The following is a 13494-nucleotide window of genomic DNA, read 5'->3' on the forward strand; positions in this document are numbered from 1 at the left end:
CTGTGTGGCGGGAGGCCAGGGATACACACGCAGGAGCATACACACAGAAACACACACACATCCTGGGGACAGCTGACCAAAGGAGTGTGGTTGGGGCCCCCTCCATGTCATCTCAGATACTGATAATTAAAAGAGGACTATTGCGCTCTCCCAAAATGTTGGTTGTGGCGTAAAACCTATAAATTCAGATAAGCAAAAAAGTGTGATGGGTCCGCACTCCAAAAGATGTCGCATAAAGCTTACTTCATTTGAAAATATTTTTTCACTGCATCAGGGATAGCTTACACAGATGTTTCGGCTTTGCAGCTTTCTTCAGTGTGTTGGTACAAATCTTTTTAATTCTAACAGCATTTCTAGGGAACACAGGTGAGCTACCGGTGAGCAGCAGGTGCATCTCAGATACTTCTGACAGTAGGAATCCCTCCACTCCCTCCCTCTGTTCCTCCTTCCCTCATTCCTCTTTCCCTCTATTCCTCCCTCCCTTCGTTCCTCCATCCCTCCCTCCATTCCTCCCTTCCTCTGTTCCTCCCTCCATCCCTCCCTCCATTCTTCCCTCCCTCTGTTCCTCTGTTTTTCCCTCCCTCTTCTCTCTCCCTAATTGTCTCAGGCTGCTTCTCTTTTGCTCACATTTAGTCCACAGTCACACTGTTCCATAAATACAGAGGCTAATTAGCAAGGTGTGTGTGTGTGTGTGTGTGTGTGTGTGTGTGTGTGTGTGTGTGTGTGTGTGTGTGTGTGTGTGTGTGTGTGTGTGTGTGTGTGTGTGTGTGTGTGTGCGGTCGGTCGGTCAGATCTGGCAGTGTGGGTGGTGTGTAGCCTCAGGAAGGAGATCTTCATTGTAAAGGGTTTAAACACTGTTTCCCATGCTTGTTCAATGAACCATAAACAATTAATGAACATGCACCTGTGGAACGGTCGTTAAGACACTAACAGCTTACAGACGGTAGGCAATTAAGGTCACAGTTATGACACTAAAGAGGCCTGTCTACTGACTCTGAAAAACACCAAAAGAAAGATGCCCAGTGTTCCTGCTCATCTGTGTGAGCGTGCCTTAGGCATGCTGTAAGGAGGCATGAGAACTGCAGATGTGGCCAGGGCAATAAATTGAAATGTCCGTACTGTGAGACTCCTAAGGCAGCGCTACAGGGAGACAGGACGGACAGCTGATCGTCCTCGCAGTGGCAGACCACGTGTAGCAACACCTGCACAGGATCAGTACATCCGAACATCACACCTGCGGGACAGGTACAGGATGGCAACAACAACTGCCCAAGTTACACCAGGAACGCACAATCCCTCCATCAGTGCTCAGACTGTCCGCAATAGGCTGAGAGAGGCTGGACTGAGGGCTTGTTGGGTTGAAATGAAATGATACTAGATTACTTTAGAAAAAAAAACTGGTGTTGACTGATCAGATCAAATGATTGACATAAAGAGCCGTTGTGTTGAACACTGTGCGATGTTTAACAGTGAGAACGGCAGAATGGTGAACTTACTAAATGAAATGAGAGTTTGACTGTGTGATATCAGGTTGCTTCTTGTGTAAATATTTTCTGTCTGGATTTTAATGATTTGTAGGTCCTCACTAGACATCACCGGCAACAATGTCGCTTATGGGCACAAACCCACCGTCGCTGGACCAGATAGGACTGGCAAAAAGTGCTGTGTTTATCTCCTTCCTGAGGCTACACACCACCCACACAGCCAGATCTGACCGACCGACCGACCGACCGACCACACACACACACACACACACACACATACACACACACACACACACACACACACACACACACACAATGGCTGCTCCTGCATGCTTTGTTATTTCCAATAATAGGCTACCAGTCCTGTCTGGTCCAGCGACGGTGAGTATTGTACTCTATTCTTTGTATCTTACCCAACCTCTTCTTTTCAATTTCCAGGAAAATGCTGTGTGCCTTTAAGTTTCCATCTGATTTCCACCCTATGGGCCCTGGTCAATATAAGTTCACTACTGTTTATAGGGATAGGGTACCATTTGGGACTCAGCCTTTCTCTAGGGTGACAAGTGGTCATGAATACTTACGACGACAGCACCTTGTTCTATGCCCATTAAGTATTATTGAGAACATTCCCTTTAGGTGGATCTGCTCACTCCGTGTGACCTAACTGAGACACAGTGCCTTCAGAAAGTGACTCTCTATTGGTTACACAGACTGTTGGCCTCCCATCCTATTCTAACCACCTCTCACCGGCTTTGTATTCATGTTACCTGATGAAATTGCTGTACAATAGGCTCTTGTTGCCATCTAATGCACATTCAAATGTCATAAATCAGCACTGCAGAGCTCTCACTGTCCTCTGTCGTGCCCTGATTGTATTACTGCTGATGATATATGGAAATGTGCATGTACACCCTGACCCATCTACTGTTGCTAGCCCCAATTCTGACTTGTGCTCTGATATCTGCTTCACTGATTTCTGCTCTCGTAAAAGCCTGGGTTTTCTGCACGTTAATATCTAGAAGTTTATTACCTAAAATGGATCAACTGAAAGTGTGGGTTCACAGCTCCAATCCAGATGTGTTGGTCATTACTGAGACGTGGTTAAGGAAGAGTGTTTTTTTCGGCAAGACAGATCTTTCAAAGGTGCGGGAGTGGCAATCTTTACCAAGGATCACCTTCAGTGCTCGGTTGTCTCCAGCAAGTCTGTCTGCAAACAATTTGATTTGCTGGTTTTATGCACTAAACTTTCAAATAGCTCTTTGTTGACTGTTGCTGGGTGCTATCATCCTCCATCAGCACCGGTCTATACCCTACCTGCCCTAAGCTCTCTCCTGGCCCCTTACACTAAGTCTGAATTTGTCCTGCTAGGTGACCTAAACTGGGATGTACTTAAACCACCTGACCAAGTCCAAAAGTAATGGGACTCCCTAAATCTTTCTCAGATTATTACCAATCCCACTCCAAACACCTAGAAAAGGCTACTCCCCTCTGTTATACTCACAAATAATCCTGATAGGTATCAGTCTGGTTTTTCTGTAATGACCTTAGGGATCACTGTTTTACAGCCTGTGTTCGCAATGGCTGCCCAGTGAAACGACCTGTCCTGATTTGTCATAGACGCTTGCAAAAAAACTTCAATGATCAAGCCTTCCTTCATTAACTGGCCTCCATAAAATGGTATAAAATCAGCTTGATCCCCTCTGTTGAAGACGCTTGGACCTTCTTTTCTGGGTCAGATGGTTTAGACCCTTTCTTCTTTAAGGTTGTTGCTCCTATCGTCGCCAAGCCTATCTCTGACCTTTTTAACCTGTCTCTCCTTTCTGGGGAGGTTCCCATTGATCTCTCCCTTTAATTAAAGGGGGAGATCAAGCTTATCCTAAATGTTATAGGCCTATTTCTATTTTGCCCTGTTTATCAAAAGTGTTGTAAAATAATGTAAATAATTAACTGACTGGCTTTCTTGATGTCTGCAGTATTCTCTCTGGTATGGAATCTGGTTTCCGCTCAGGTTATGGATGTGTCACTGCAACCTTAAAGGTCCTCAATGATGTCACCATTTCCCTTGATTCTAAACAATGTTGTACATCTATTTTTATTTACTTGGCCAAAGCTTTTGATATGGTAGACCATTCCATTCTTGTGGGCCGGCTAAGGAGTATTGGTGTCTCTGAGGGGTCTTTGGGCTGGTTTGCTAACTACCTCTCTCAAAGAGTGCAGTGTTTAAAGTCAGAACATCTGCTGTCTCAGCCACTGCCTGTCACCAAGGGAGTACCCCAAGGCTTGATCCTAGGCCCCACGCTCTTCTCAATTTATATCAACAACATAGCTCAGGCAGTAGGAAGTTCTCTCATCCATTTATATGCAGATGATAGTCTTATACTCAGCTGGCCTCTCCCCGGATTTTGTGTTAAACGCTCTACAACAAAGCTTTCTTAGTTTCCAACAAGCTTTCTCTACCCTTAACCTTGTTCTGAACACCTCCAAAACAAAGGTCATGTGGTTTGGTAAGAAGAATGCCCCTCTCCCCACAGGTGTGATTACTACCTCTGAGGGTTTAGAGTTTTAGGTAGTCACCTCATGCAAGTACTTGGGAGTATGGTTAGACGGTACACTGTCATTCTCAGCATCAAAGCTGCAGGCTAAAGTTAAATCTAGACTTGGTTTCCTCTATCGTAATCGCTCCTCTTTTACCCCAGCTGCCAAACTAACCCTGATTCAGATGACCATTTTACCCATGCTAGATTATGGAGATGTAATTTATAGATCGTCAGGTAAGGGTGCTCTCGAGCGGCTAGATGTTCTTTACCATTCGGCCATCAGATTTGCCACCAATGCTCCTTATAGGACACATCACTGCACTCTATACTCCTCTGTAAACTGGTCATCTCTGTATACCCGTCGTAAGACCCACTGGTTGATGTTTATTTATAAAACCCTCTTAGGCCTCACTCCCCCTATCTGAGATATCTACTGCAGCCCTCATCATCCACATACAACACCCGTTCTGCCAGTCACATTCTGTTAAAGGTTCCCAAAGCGCACACATCACTGGGTCGCTCGTCTTTTCAGTTCGCTGCAGCTAGCGACTGGAACGAGCTGCAACAAACACTCAAAGTGGACAGTTTTATCTCAATCTCTTCATAGCTCCTGTATTATTCAGAGATAATAGCTTAAAATATTATAGTTACCGTTCCTGGATGGCACGTTTCCCCTTCTAAAGCACTTCCTTCCTATTTCCTTTTATATAAGATCACCTATGAGTCACCAAGTACCTCAATACGTCCCATTGAAACTGAACCAGTGTCGTATTCATTAATTAAGACAAAACGAAACGTTTTGCAACGTAAAAAGAAAACAAGCATTTCTTATATTGAACAAGTTCAGGTAGTCGCTCCCTGTTTAAGTCTGTTTTCTTTCAGTCGGTACTCTAATGAATACGACCCAGGAGACTTCAACCTTATCTTATCTGAACTGTCAGCAATCACTGACATCCAACCTATATGGATGGGTGGTATTCACTGCAGTGTCCTGGCCAATTGTTTTATGAATCAGGTGCAGGAGGGCGGGGCTGCGCTGTAAATCACTGTGAGGGGGATGTTGGGAGATGGAGGCTCCATAGAGTGATTATCCCATCCACACAGGCACTCTGGAACTACACTGTCTCTGTTCTGTCCTACCTTTGACCTTTCATCTTACAACACATACACATCCACTCATATATTAACTTGCATGTACTTACACACACACACACACACACACACACACACACACACACACACACACACACACACACACACACACACACACACACACACACACACACACACACACACACACACACACACACACACACCTCCAGGCGATGATGTTCTTAAAGGCCTCTGTTCTCTGTCCTCAGGCTATCCTGCAGGTTATCCTCAGACTCCTACCTATACACCCAACCTCTACCAGACTGGCAGTCCAGGCTATCCCCCAGGTAAGAACACACACACGCACAAATGCATGCACGCACAAACAAGCACACACAAACTTCCGCGCATGCACACACAAATATGCCACGCAAACACACAGACATGCACACAAGCTCACACGCAGTTTGATCAAACCAGCAGTCCACTCTATCCCCCAAGGTAAGAATATACACACGTGATACAACACACACTATATGAATCAGATTGGCGGTGCAATCTACTCAAAGGTAAAAACACCCACATGCGCACACACACAGACACACACACACACACACACACACACACACACACACACACACACACACACACACACACACACACACACACACACACACACACACACACACACACACACACACACACACACACACACACTCAAACATCTTCTCTCTCTATGTGTCTTATCCACATGTATGTCATGAGAAGTTTCCCTTAGACTCTGGGTCAGTTTAACATTTTCAACAGTCATGGTTAAGGTTAAGATTGGGTGAGGGAAAGCTGATTCTAGATCTGTACCTACAGGAAACTTCACCCCAGAGCCTTCACAATGCCTTGAGAACTCGTATGTAGAGCTGATAGAGAGGCTTTGTTCATATTGTATCCATACAGTGCTCTAGAACATTCTGTACAGAAATGTGTGTGTCTGTGTGTAATGTTGTGTTTTGGTGTGAACTTGAGAATGACTTTAGAATTACTGTTAATAAGATGATTCCTAATTTATTTTCTGATTTATTGTGATAAACGATTCTGCGTATGGTTGTGGTAACATTGCCCTTTGTTGTTAGAGGATGGCTTGAGATGTCTGTCAGTTAGTGAAAGTGATATAACCTGGGGTTGTTTGGCATTTTATTACTGTAAATACTGTAATACTGTTTGTCGTTGAGATGGCTAGAAGCAGTGTTGGTCTCTCTAGCATCTCCTTGTGTTAGCTAGAATTATTTAATGTAGTTTCAATAGAATGCATCTCTCCACCTCTGTGCACGGAGAGGCAAAGGTTGGGTAGGTATTAGGGTTGGGGTCAATTCCTTTTCAATTCAGTAAGTATTCAATTCAACTTTTCCTTAATGCTTCTCTGTGAGAAAAAATGGAGCTGGAATTTCAGTTTACTTCTTGAATTGACTGAGCTGAAATGGAATTGACCCCAGCTCTGGTAGCTAGTAGTTTGTGTTGTGGTTTGTGGTGATCCATATTTGTTATGCGCAGAGTCTGGTTTTACTGCATTTCTCCTGGAGCTCCAGAGGGTTTGATCATCAGAGAGTGGAGTGAAGTAGGTCAGTGAGAGCTGTGTCATGTTGTCGCTCTACAGTGCCCTGCAGCACTGCCGTTACTGCGCTGGGTCATGTTGTCGCTCAACAGTGCCCTGCAGCACTGTCGTTACTGGACTGGGTCATGTTGCCGCTCTACAGTGTCCTGCAGCACTGTCGTTAATGGACTGGGTCATGTTGTCGCTCTACAGTGTCCTGCAGCACTGTCGTTACTGGACTGGGTCATGTTGTCGCTCTACAGTGCCCTGCAGCACTGTCGTTACTGGGCTGGGTCATGTTGTCGCTCTACAGTGCCCTGCAGCACTGTCGTTACTGGACTGGGTCATGTTGTCGCTCTACAGTGCCCTGCAGCACTGCCGTTACTGGGCTGGGTCATGTTGTCGCTCTACAGTGCCCTGCAGCACTGCCGTTAGTGGGCTTGGTCATGTTGTTGCTCTACAGTGCCCTGCAGCACTGCCGTTACTGGACTGGGTCATGTTGTCGCTCTACAGTGCCCTGCAGCACTGTCGTTACTGGACTGGGTCATGTTGTCGCTCTACAGTGCCCTGCAGCACTGCCGTTACTGGACTGGGTCATGTTGTCGCTCTACAGTGCGCTGCAGCTCTGCTGTTACTGGACTGGGTCATGTTCACTAGGCATGAAACATAAGATAATGCGTCCGACATTAAGCCCAAGTTCGACAGTGGAATGGATGAAAGATGTGTGAGTGTTTGTTAATGTTTGTATGTCAGTGTGTTGAATGTGTGAAATGTTATGTATTCTATGTGTGTGTGTGTGTGTGTGTGTGTGTGTGTGTGTGTGTGTGTGTGTATTCTCTGTGTGTGTTAGTGTGTGTGCACTGTGCACTCTGTTTGTGTTAGTGTGTGTGCACTGTGCACTCTGTTTGTGTGTACAGTACCAGTCAAAAGATTGGACACACCTACTCATTCCAGGGTTTTTCATGTAGTAAACAAAAAAGTGTTAAACAAATCACAATATATTTGAGATTCTTCAAAGTAGCCACCCTTTGTCTTGATGACAGCTTTGTACACTCTTGGCATTCTCTCAACCAGCTTCATGAGGTACTTGGAATGCAGTTCAATTAACAGGTGTGCCTTGTTAAAAGTTAATTTGTGGAATTTCTTTCCTTAATGTGTTTGAGCCAATCAGTTGTGTTGTGACAAGGTAATGGTGGTATACAGAAGATAGCCCTATTTGGTAAAAGACCAAGTCCATATCATTGCAAGAACAGCTCCAATAAGCAAATAGAAATGACAGTCCATCATTACTTTAAGACATGAAGGTCAGTCAATCCGGAACATTTCAAGAACTTTGAAAGTTTCTTCAAGTGTAGTCGCAAAAACCATCAAGCACTATGATGAAACTGGCTCTCATGAGGACCGCCACATGAAGGGAAGACCCAGGGTTACCTCTGCTGCAGAGGATAAGTTCATTAGAGTTACCAGCCTCTGAAGAGGAGACTGCATGAATCAGGACTTCATGGTCAAATTGCTGCAAAGAAACCACTACTAAAAGACACCGATAAGAAGAATAGACTTGCTTGGGCCAACCAGCAATGGACATTAGACCGGTGGAAATCTGAGTCCAAATTTGAGATTTTTGGTTCCAACCACCGTGTCTTTGTGAGACGCAGAGTAGGTGAACGGATGATCTCCGCATGTGTGGTTCCCACCATGAAGCATGGAGGAGGAACTGGGATGGTGTGCGGGTGCTTTGCTGGTGACACTGTCGGTGATTTATTTAGAATTCAAGGCACACTTAACCAGCATGGCTACCACAGCATTCTGCAGCGATACGCCATCCCATCTGGTTTGCGCTTAGTGGGACTATCATTTGTTTTTCAACAGGACAATGACCCAAAACACACCTCCAGGTTCTGTATGAGCTCTTTGAACAAGAAGGAGAGTGATGGAGTATTGCATCAGATGACCTGGCCTCCACAATCACCCGACCTCAACCCAATTGAGATGGTTTGGGATGAGTTGGACCGTAGACTGAAGGAAAAGCAGCCAACAAGTGCTCAGCATATGTGGAAACTCCTTCAAGACTGTTGGAAAAGCATTCCAGGTGACTACCTCATGAAGCTGGTTGAGAGAATGCAAAGCTGTCATCAAGGCAAAGGGTGGATACTTTGAAGAATCAAAAATCTCAAATATTTTTTTATTTGTTTAACACCTTTTTGGTTAATACATATGTGTTATTTCATAGTTTAGATGTCTTCACTATTTTTCTATAATGCAGAAAATAATTTAAAAAAACGTTTTCAAAAACTTGAATGAGTAGGTGTGTCCAAACTTTTGACTGATACTGTATGTACTCTATTTCTGTTCTCTGTGTGTGTGTGTGTGTGTGTGTGTGTGTGTGTGTGTGTGTGTGTGTGTGTGTGTGTGTGGCGTGTGTGTGTGTGTACTCTGTTTGTGTGTATGTATACAGTGTCTGGTGAAAGTCTACACCCCTTGCACATTTTGCTGCCTTTAAATTAAATACAAAAAATTGTATAACATTTTATGTACACCACCTACACCATTTTCAAAGTAAAAGTAACATTTTCCAAATTAATAACAAAAATGAAAATGTCTTGATTGCGTATGTCTTCACACCCCAAAGTTAATACTTGGTGGACCTTTTGGCAGCCATTACAGATGTGAATAATTTGGAATAATATTCTACCAACTCTGTACAACTCTTAGTGCAACATATATCCATTGTCTTTGTCAAAATTGCTCAAGCTAAGTAAATTTGGTTGGGAGTCATTGATGGACAGCAATATTCATACCTTGTCTCTGATTTTCAAGCACATTTAAGACAGGACTTAGACTAGACCACTTAGGAACACCAATTGGAAAGCCATTCTGGTGTGTCTTTGGCATTAACATTTTTAATTGTCCTGCTGAAAAATAAAACTATATCCCAGGGTTAGGTTTTCAGAAGACTGAGGCAGGGTTTCCTAATTTTAAGGCAACAAAATGTAAGGACTGTGCAAAAGGTGTGTAGACTTTCACTAGCGACCAAGTGTGAACTGTGTACTCTGTGTCTACTCTGTTTGTGTGTATTTTCTATGTGCGTGCTTGTGTGAGTGCATTTGCATGCTGTGTGTGTTTTATTACTATCTATCCATGTCTGTCTTCTATATCTGTCTCTGTGTTCTACGTGTGTGAGGGTGTGTGTGTAATCTCTCTGTGTTTGTGTCTGGGACAGTGCTGCTGGTGAAGCAGGGCTGGCCCCAGGCCTCCGGTGCTGCAGTGGCCCCAGAGGGCTCCTATGACCTGGCCATGGACGCAGGCTCAGAGGGCCGCCAGTACCAGGCCTCAGCCGCAGCTTTCAGTAAATATGACCCTATGTACTCTACACACACAGATATGTATGCACACAGACATACTCACACACACATACACACACACACACACACACACACACGTTTGCACTCACTCACTCTCACACATAAATACACAGTATGCACGCAGCAGGGTTTCTGTTAGCCGGTAAATGCTGGCTCCCCCCTCCCCCCCACCAAAATGCCAAGCTGATAAATAAAATTGTTGCCGACCAAATTGTCCAGGAAAGAAAAAATCCATTGCAAAATTATGCTTTTTATTAATTGAAGGACATACCAGTCGATGTGCTCCAATTTCAAAGGCATATATACTTCATATGCTAATAAAACCATTAAGCTGCTTGGAAAGTAGTGTAGGGTATTTTTACTTATGCAAAAGATGCGAGGTCCTCAAAAGAGACTGTAGCTAAGTATACCCCGACTAGGTCCTCATAAGAGACTTCAGCTAAGTGTACCCTGACTAGGTCCTCATAAGAGACTTCAGCTAAGTGTACCCTGACTAGGTCCTCATAAGAGACTTCAGCTGAGTGTACCCTGACTAGGTGCTCAAAAGAGACTTCAGCTAAGTGTACCCGACTAGGTGCTCAAAAGAGACTTCAGCTAAGTGTACCCCGACTAGGTCCTCATAAGAGACTTCAGCTAAGTGTACCCCAACTAGGCCCTCATAAGAGACTTCAGCTAAGTGTACCCTGACTAGGTCCTCATAAGAGACTTCAGCTAAGTGTACCCCGACTAGGTCCTCATAAGAGACTTCAGCTAAGTGTACCCTGACTAGGCCCTCATAAGAGACTTCAGCTAAGTGTACCCCGACTAGGTCCTCATAAGAGACTTCAGCTAAGTGTACCCCGACTAGGTCCTCATAAGAGACTTCAGCTAAGTGTACCCTGACTAGGTCCTCATAAGAGACTTCAGCTAAGTGTACCCTGACTAGGTCCTCATAAGAGACTTCAGCTAAGTGTACCCTGACTAGGTGCTCAAAAGAGACTTCAGCTAAGTGTACCCGACTAGGTGCTCAAAAGAGACTTCAGCTAAGTGTACCCCGACTAGGTGCTCAAAAGAGACTTCAGCTAAGTGTACTCGACTAGGTCCTCAAAAGAGACTTCAGCTAAGTGTACTCGACTAGGTGCTCAAAAGAGACTTCAGCTAAGTGTACCCGACTAGGTCCTCATTAGAGACTTCAGCTAAGTGTACCCGACTAGATCCTCAAAAGAGACTTCAGATAAGTGTAACCTGACTAGGTCCTCATTAGAGACTTCAGCTAAGTGTACCTGACTAGGTGCTCAAAAGAGACTTCAGCTAAGTGTACCCAACTAGGTCCTCAAAAGAGACTTCAGCTAAGTGTACTCGACTAGGTGCTCAAAAGAGACTTCAGCTAAGTGTACCCGACTAGGTCCTCATTAGAGACTTCAGCTAAGTGTACCCGACTAGATCCGTATAAGAGACTTCAGCTAAGTGTACCCGACTAGGTGCTCAAAAGAGACTGCAGCTAAGTGTACCCAACTAGGTCCTCATTAGAGACTTAAGCTAAGTGTACCCTGACTAGGTCCTCATTAGAGACTTCAGCTAAGTGTACCCGACTAGATCCTCAAAAGAGACTTCAGATAAGTGTAACCTGACTAGGTCCTCATTAGAGACTTCAGCTAAGTGTACCTGACTAGGTGCTCAAAAGAGACTTCAGCTAAGTGTACCCAACTAGGTCCTCAAAAGAGACTTCAGCTAAGTGTACTCGACTAGGTGCTCAAAAGAGACTTCAGCTAAGTGTACCCGACTAGGTCCTCATTAGAGACTTCAGCTAAGTGTACCCGACTAGATCCGTATAAGAGACTTCAGCTAAGTGTACCCCGACTAGGTCCTCATTAGAGACTTCAGCTAAGTGTACCCAACTAGGTCCTCATAAGAGACTTCAGCTAAGTGTACCCCGACTAGGTCCTCATAAGAGACTTCAGCTAAGTGTACCCCGACTAGGTCCTCATAAGAGACTTCAGCTACGTGTACCCGACTAGGTCCTCATAAGAGACTTCAGCTAAGTGTACCCCGACTAGGTCCTCATAAGAGACTTCAGCTAAGTGTACCCCAACTAGGCCCTCATAAGAGACTTCAGCTAAGTGTACCCTGACTAGGCCCTCATAAGAGACTTCAGCTAAGTGTACCCCTGACTAGGTCCTCATAAGAGACTTCAGCTAAGTGTACCCCGACTAGGTCCTCATAAGAGACTTCAGCTAAGTGTACCCTGACTAGGTCCTCATTAGAGACTTCAGCTAAGTGTACCCTGACTAGGTCCTCATTAGAGACTTCAGCTAAGTGTACCCTGACTAGGTCCTCATAAGAGACTTCAGCTAAGTGTACCCTGACTAGGTCCTCATTAGAGACTTCAGCTAAGTGTACCTCGACTAGGTCCTCATTAGAGACTTCAGCTAAGTGTACCCTGACTAGGTCCTCATTAGAGACTTCAGCTAAGTGTACCTCGACTAGGTCCTCATAAGAGACTTCAGCTAAGTGTACCCTGACTAGGTCCTCATTAGAGACTTCAGCTAAGTGTACCCTGACTAGGTCCTCATTAGAGACTTCAGCTAAGTGTACCTCGACTAGGTCCTCATTAGAGACTTCAGGTAAGTGTACCCTGACTGGACATAATTGGCGAAGATTGTCTTGATTATCCCCATTTCCAGTGTGCCCGCCGAGAGGGGATACTTTCTCCACAACAGAGTAAAGACTGCCTCAAGATCACGCCTTCTTTAGGACAAAGTAACAAGGCTGATGCACATCAAACTGCTCCAAGGAGTTGGACAGTTTTGACTTCCCAACAGCAGCGGCTCACTTCAGGTCAAGGTCCGCCGCAAACACAAGTAAATTAAAGGCAATGATTGTGTTGGTCAGGCCCGGTCCTAGCAGTTCTGCTGCCGCCCTGGGCCAGATCAGCATATCCCGCTCCTGTGTCATGTATAGTATAAAGATTTGGAATGGATTAATAAACTAGAGTAATGATGTGTATCAGGCGCAATTGGTGCATTTCAGCTGAACTTGCTCAGTAGCGCTTGAAAACAAAACATTGTTGCCAGCTATAAACATCGGAGAGTTACAACGTTGCAATCACTAGTCAGCCAAATGCCTATAGTAGGAAACAGAGTTGTTATCAATAAGCCACATATATCAGATATGACACGAGTCAAGACTCCACGATAGTTCAAATTACAATAGGCATAACATTTATTAACATCATCTAGTAGAACTGTGAAAAGAGATATAATTTAAGCTTTGGAAATAAGTGCTTTCATGAATGCATGGTGCAGGCCTCGTTTCACAGGAGCATTGTAAAATAAGCTTTCTCTCAATGAACCAGCCTTATTTTCGTTTATTTACATATTGAATTTGATTGTCCAACATCAGTTTTATAATTTCTTCATTTTGTGGCCGCCTAGAGTGTCCGCTTTCTACTGCTG

At 44.5% G+C, this 13494-nt stretch overlaps 1 protein-coding gene across 3 annotated transcripts in view; it reads left to right on the forward strand.

Annotated features, from left to right (window-relative positions):
- LOC106603706 (protein FAM168A) overlaps window positions 1-13494 on the forward strand; it is a 45538-nt gene that overhangs the window by 22076 nt on the left and 9968 nt on the right. For 2 of the 3 annotated variants that reach the window (XM_014197707.2, XM_014197708.2), the window contains exons 3-4: window positions 5383-5460; window positions 9919-10044. In XM_014197707.2, the coding sequence (XP_014053182.1) occupies window positions 5383-5460; window positions 9919-10044 (204 nt within the window). The remainder of the gene's footprint in view (window positions 1-5382; window positions 5461-9918; window positions 10045-13494) is intronic. The other variant, XM_014197709.2, reaches the window with a different exon arrangement.

The sequence above is a fragment of the Salmo salar genome, chromosome ssa04, assembly GCF_905237065.1.
Source record: "Salmo salar chromosome ssa04, Ssal_v3.1, whole genome shotgun sequence".
Taxonomy (NCBI): domain Eukaryota; kingdom Metazoa; phylum Chordata; class Actinopteri; order Salmoniformes; family Salmonidae; genus Salmo; species Salmo salar.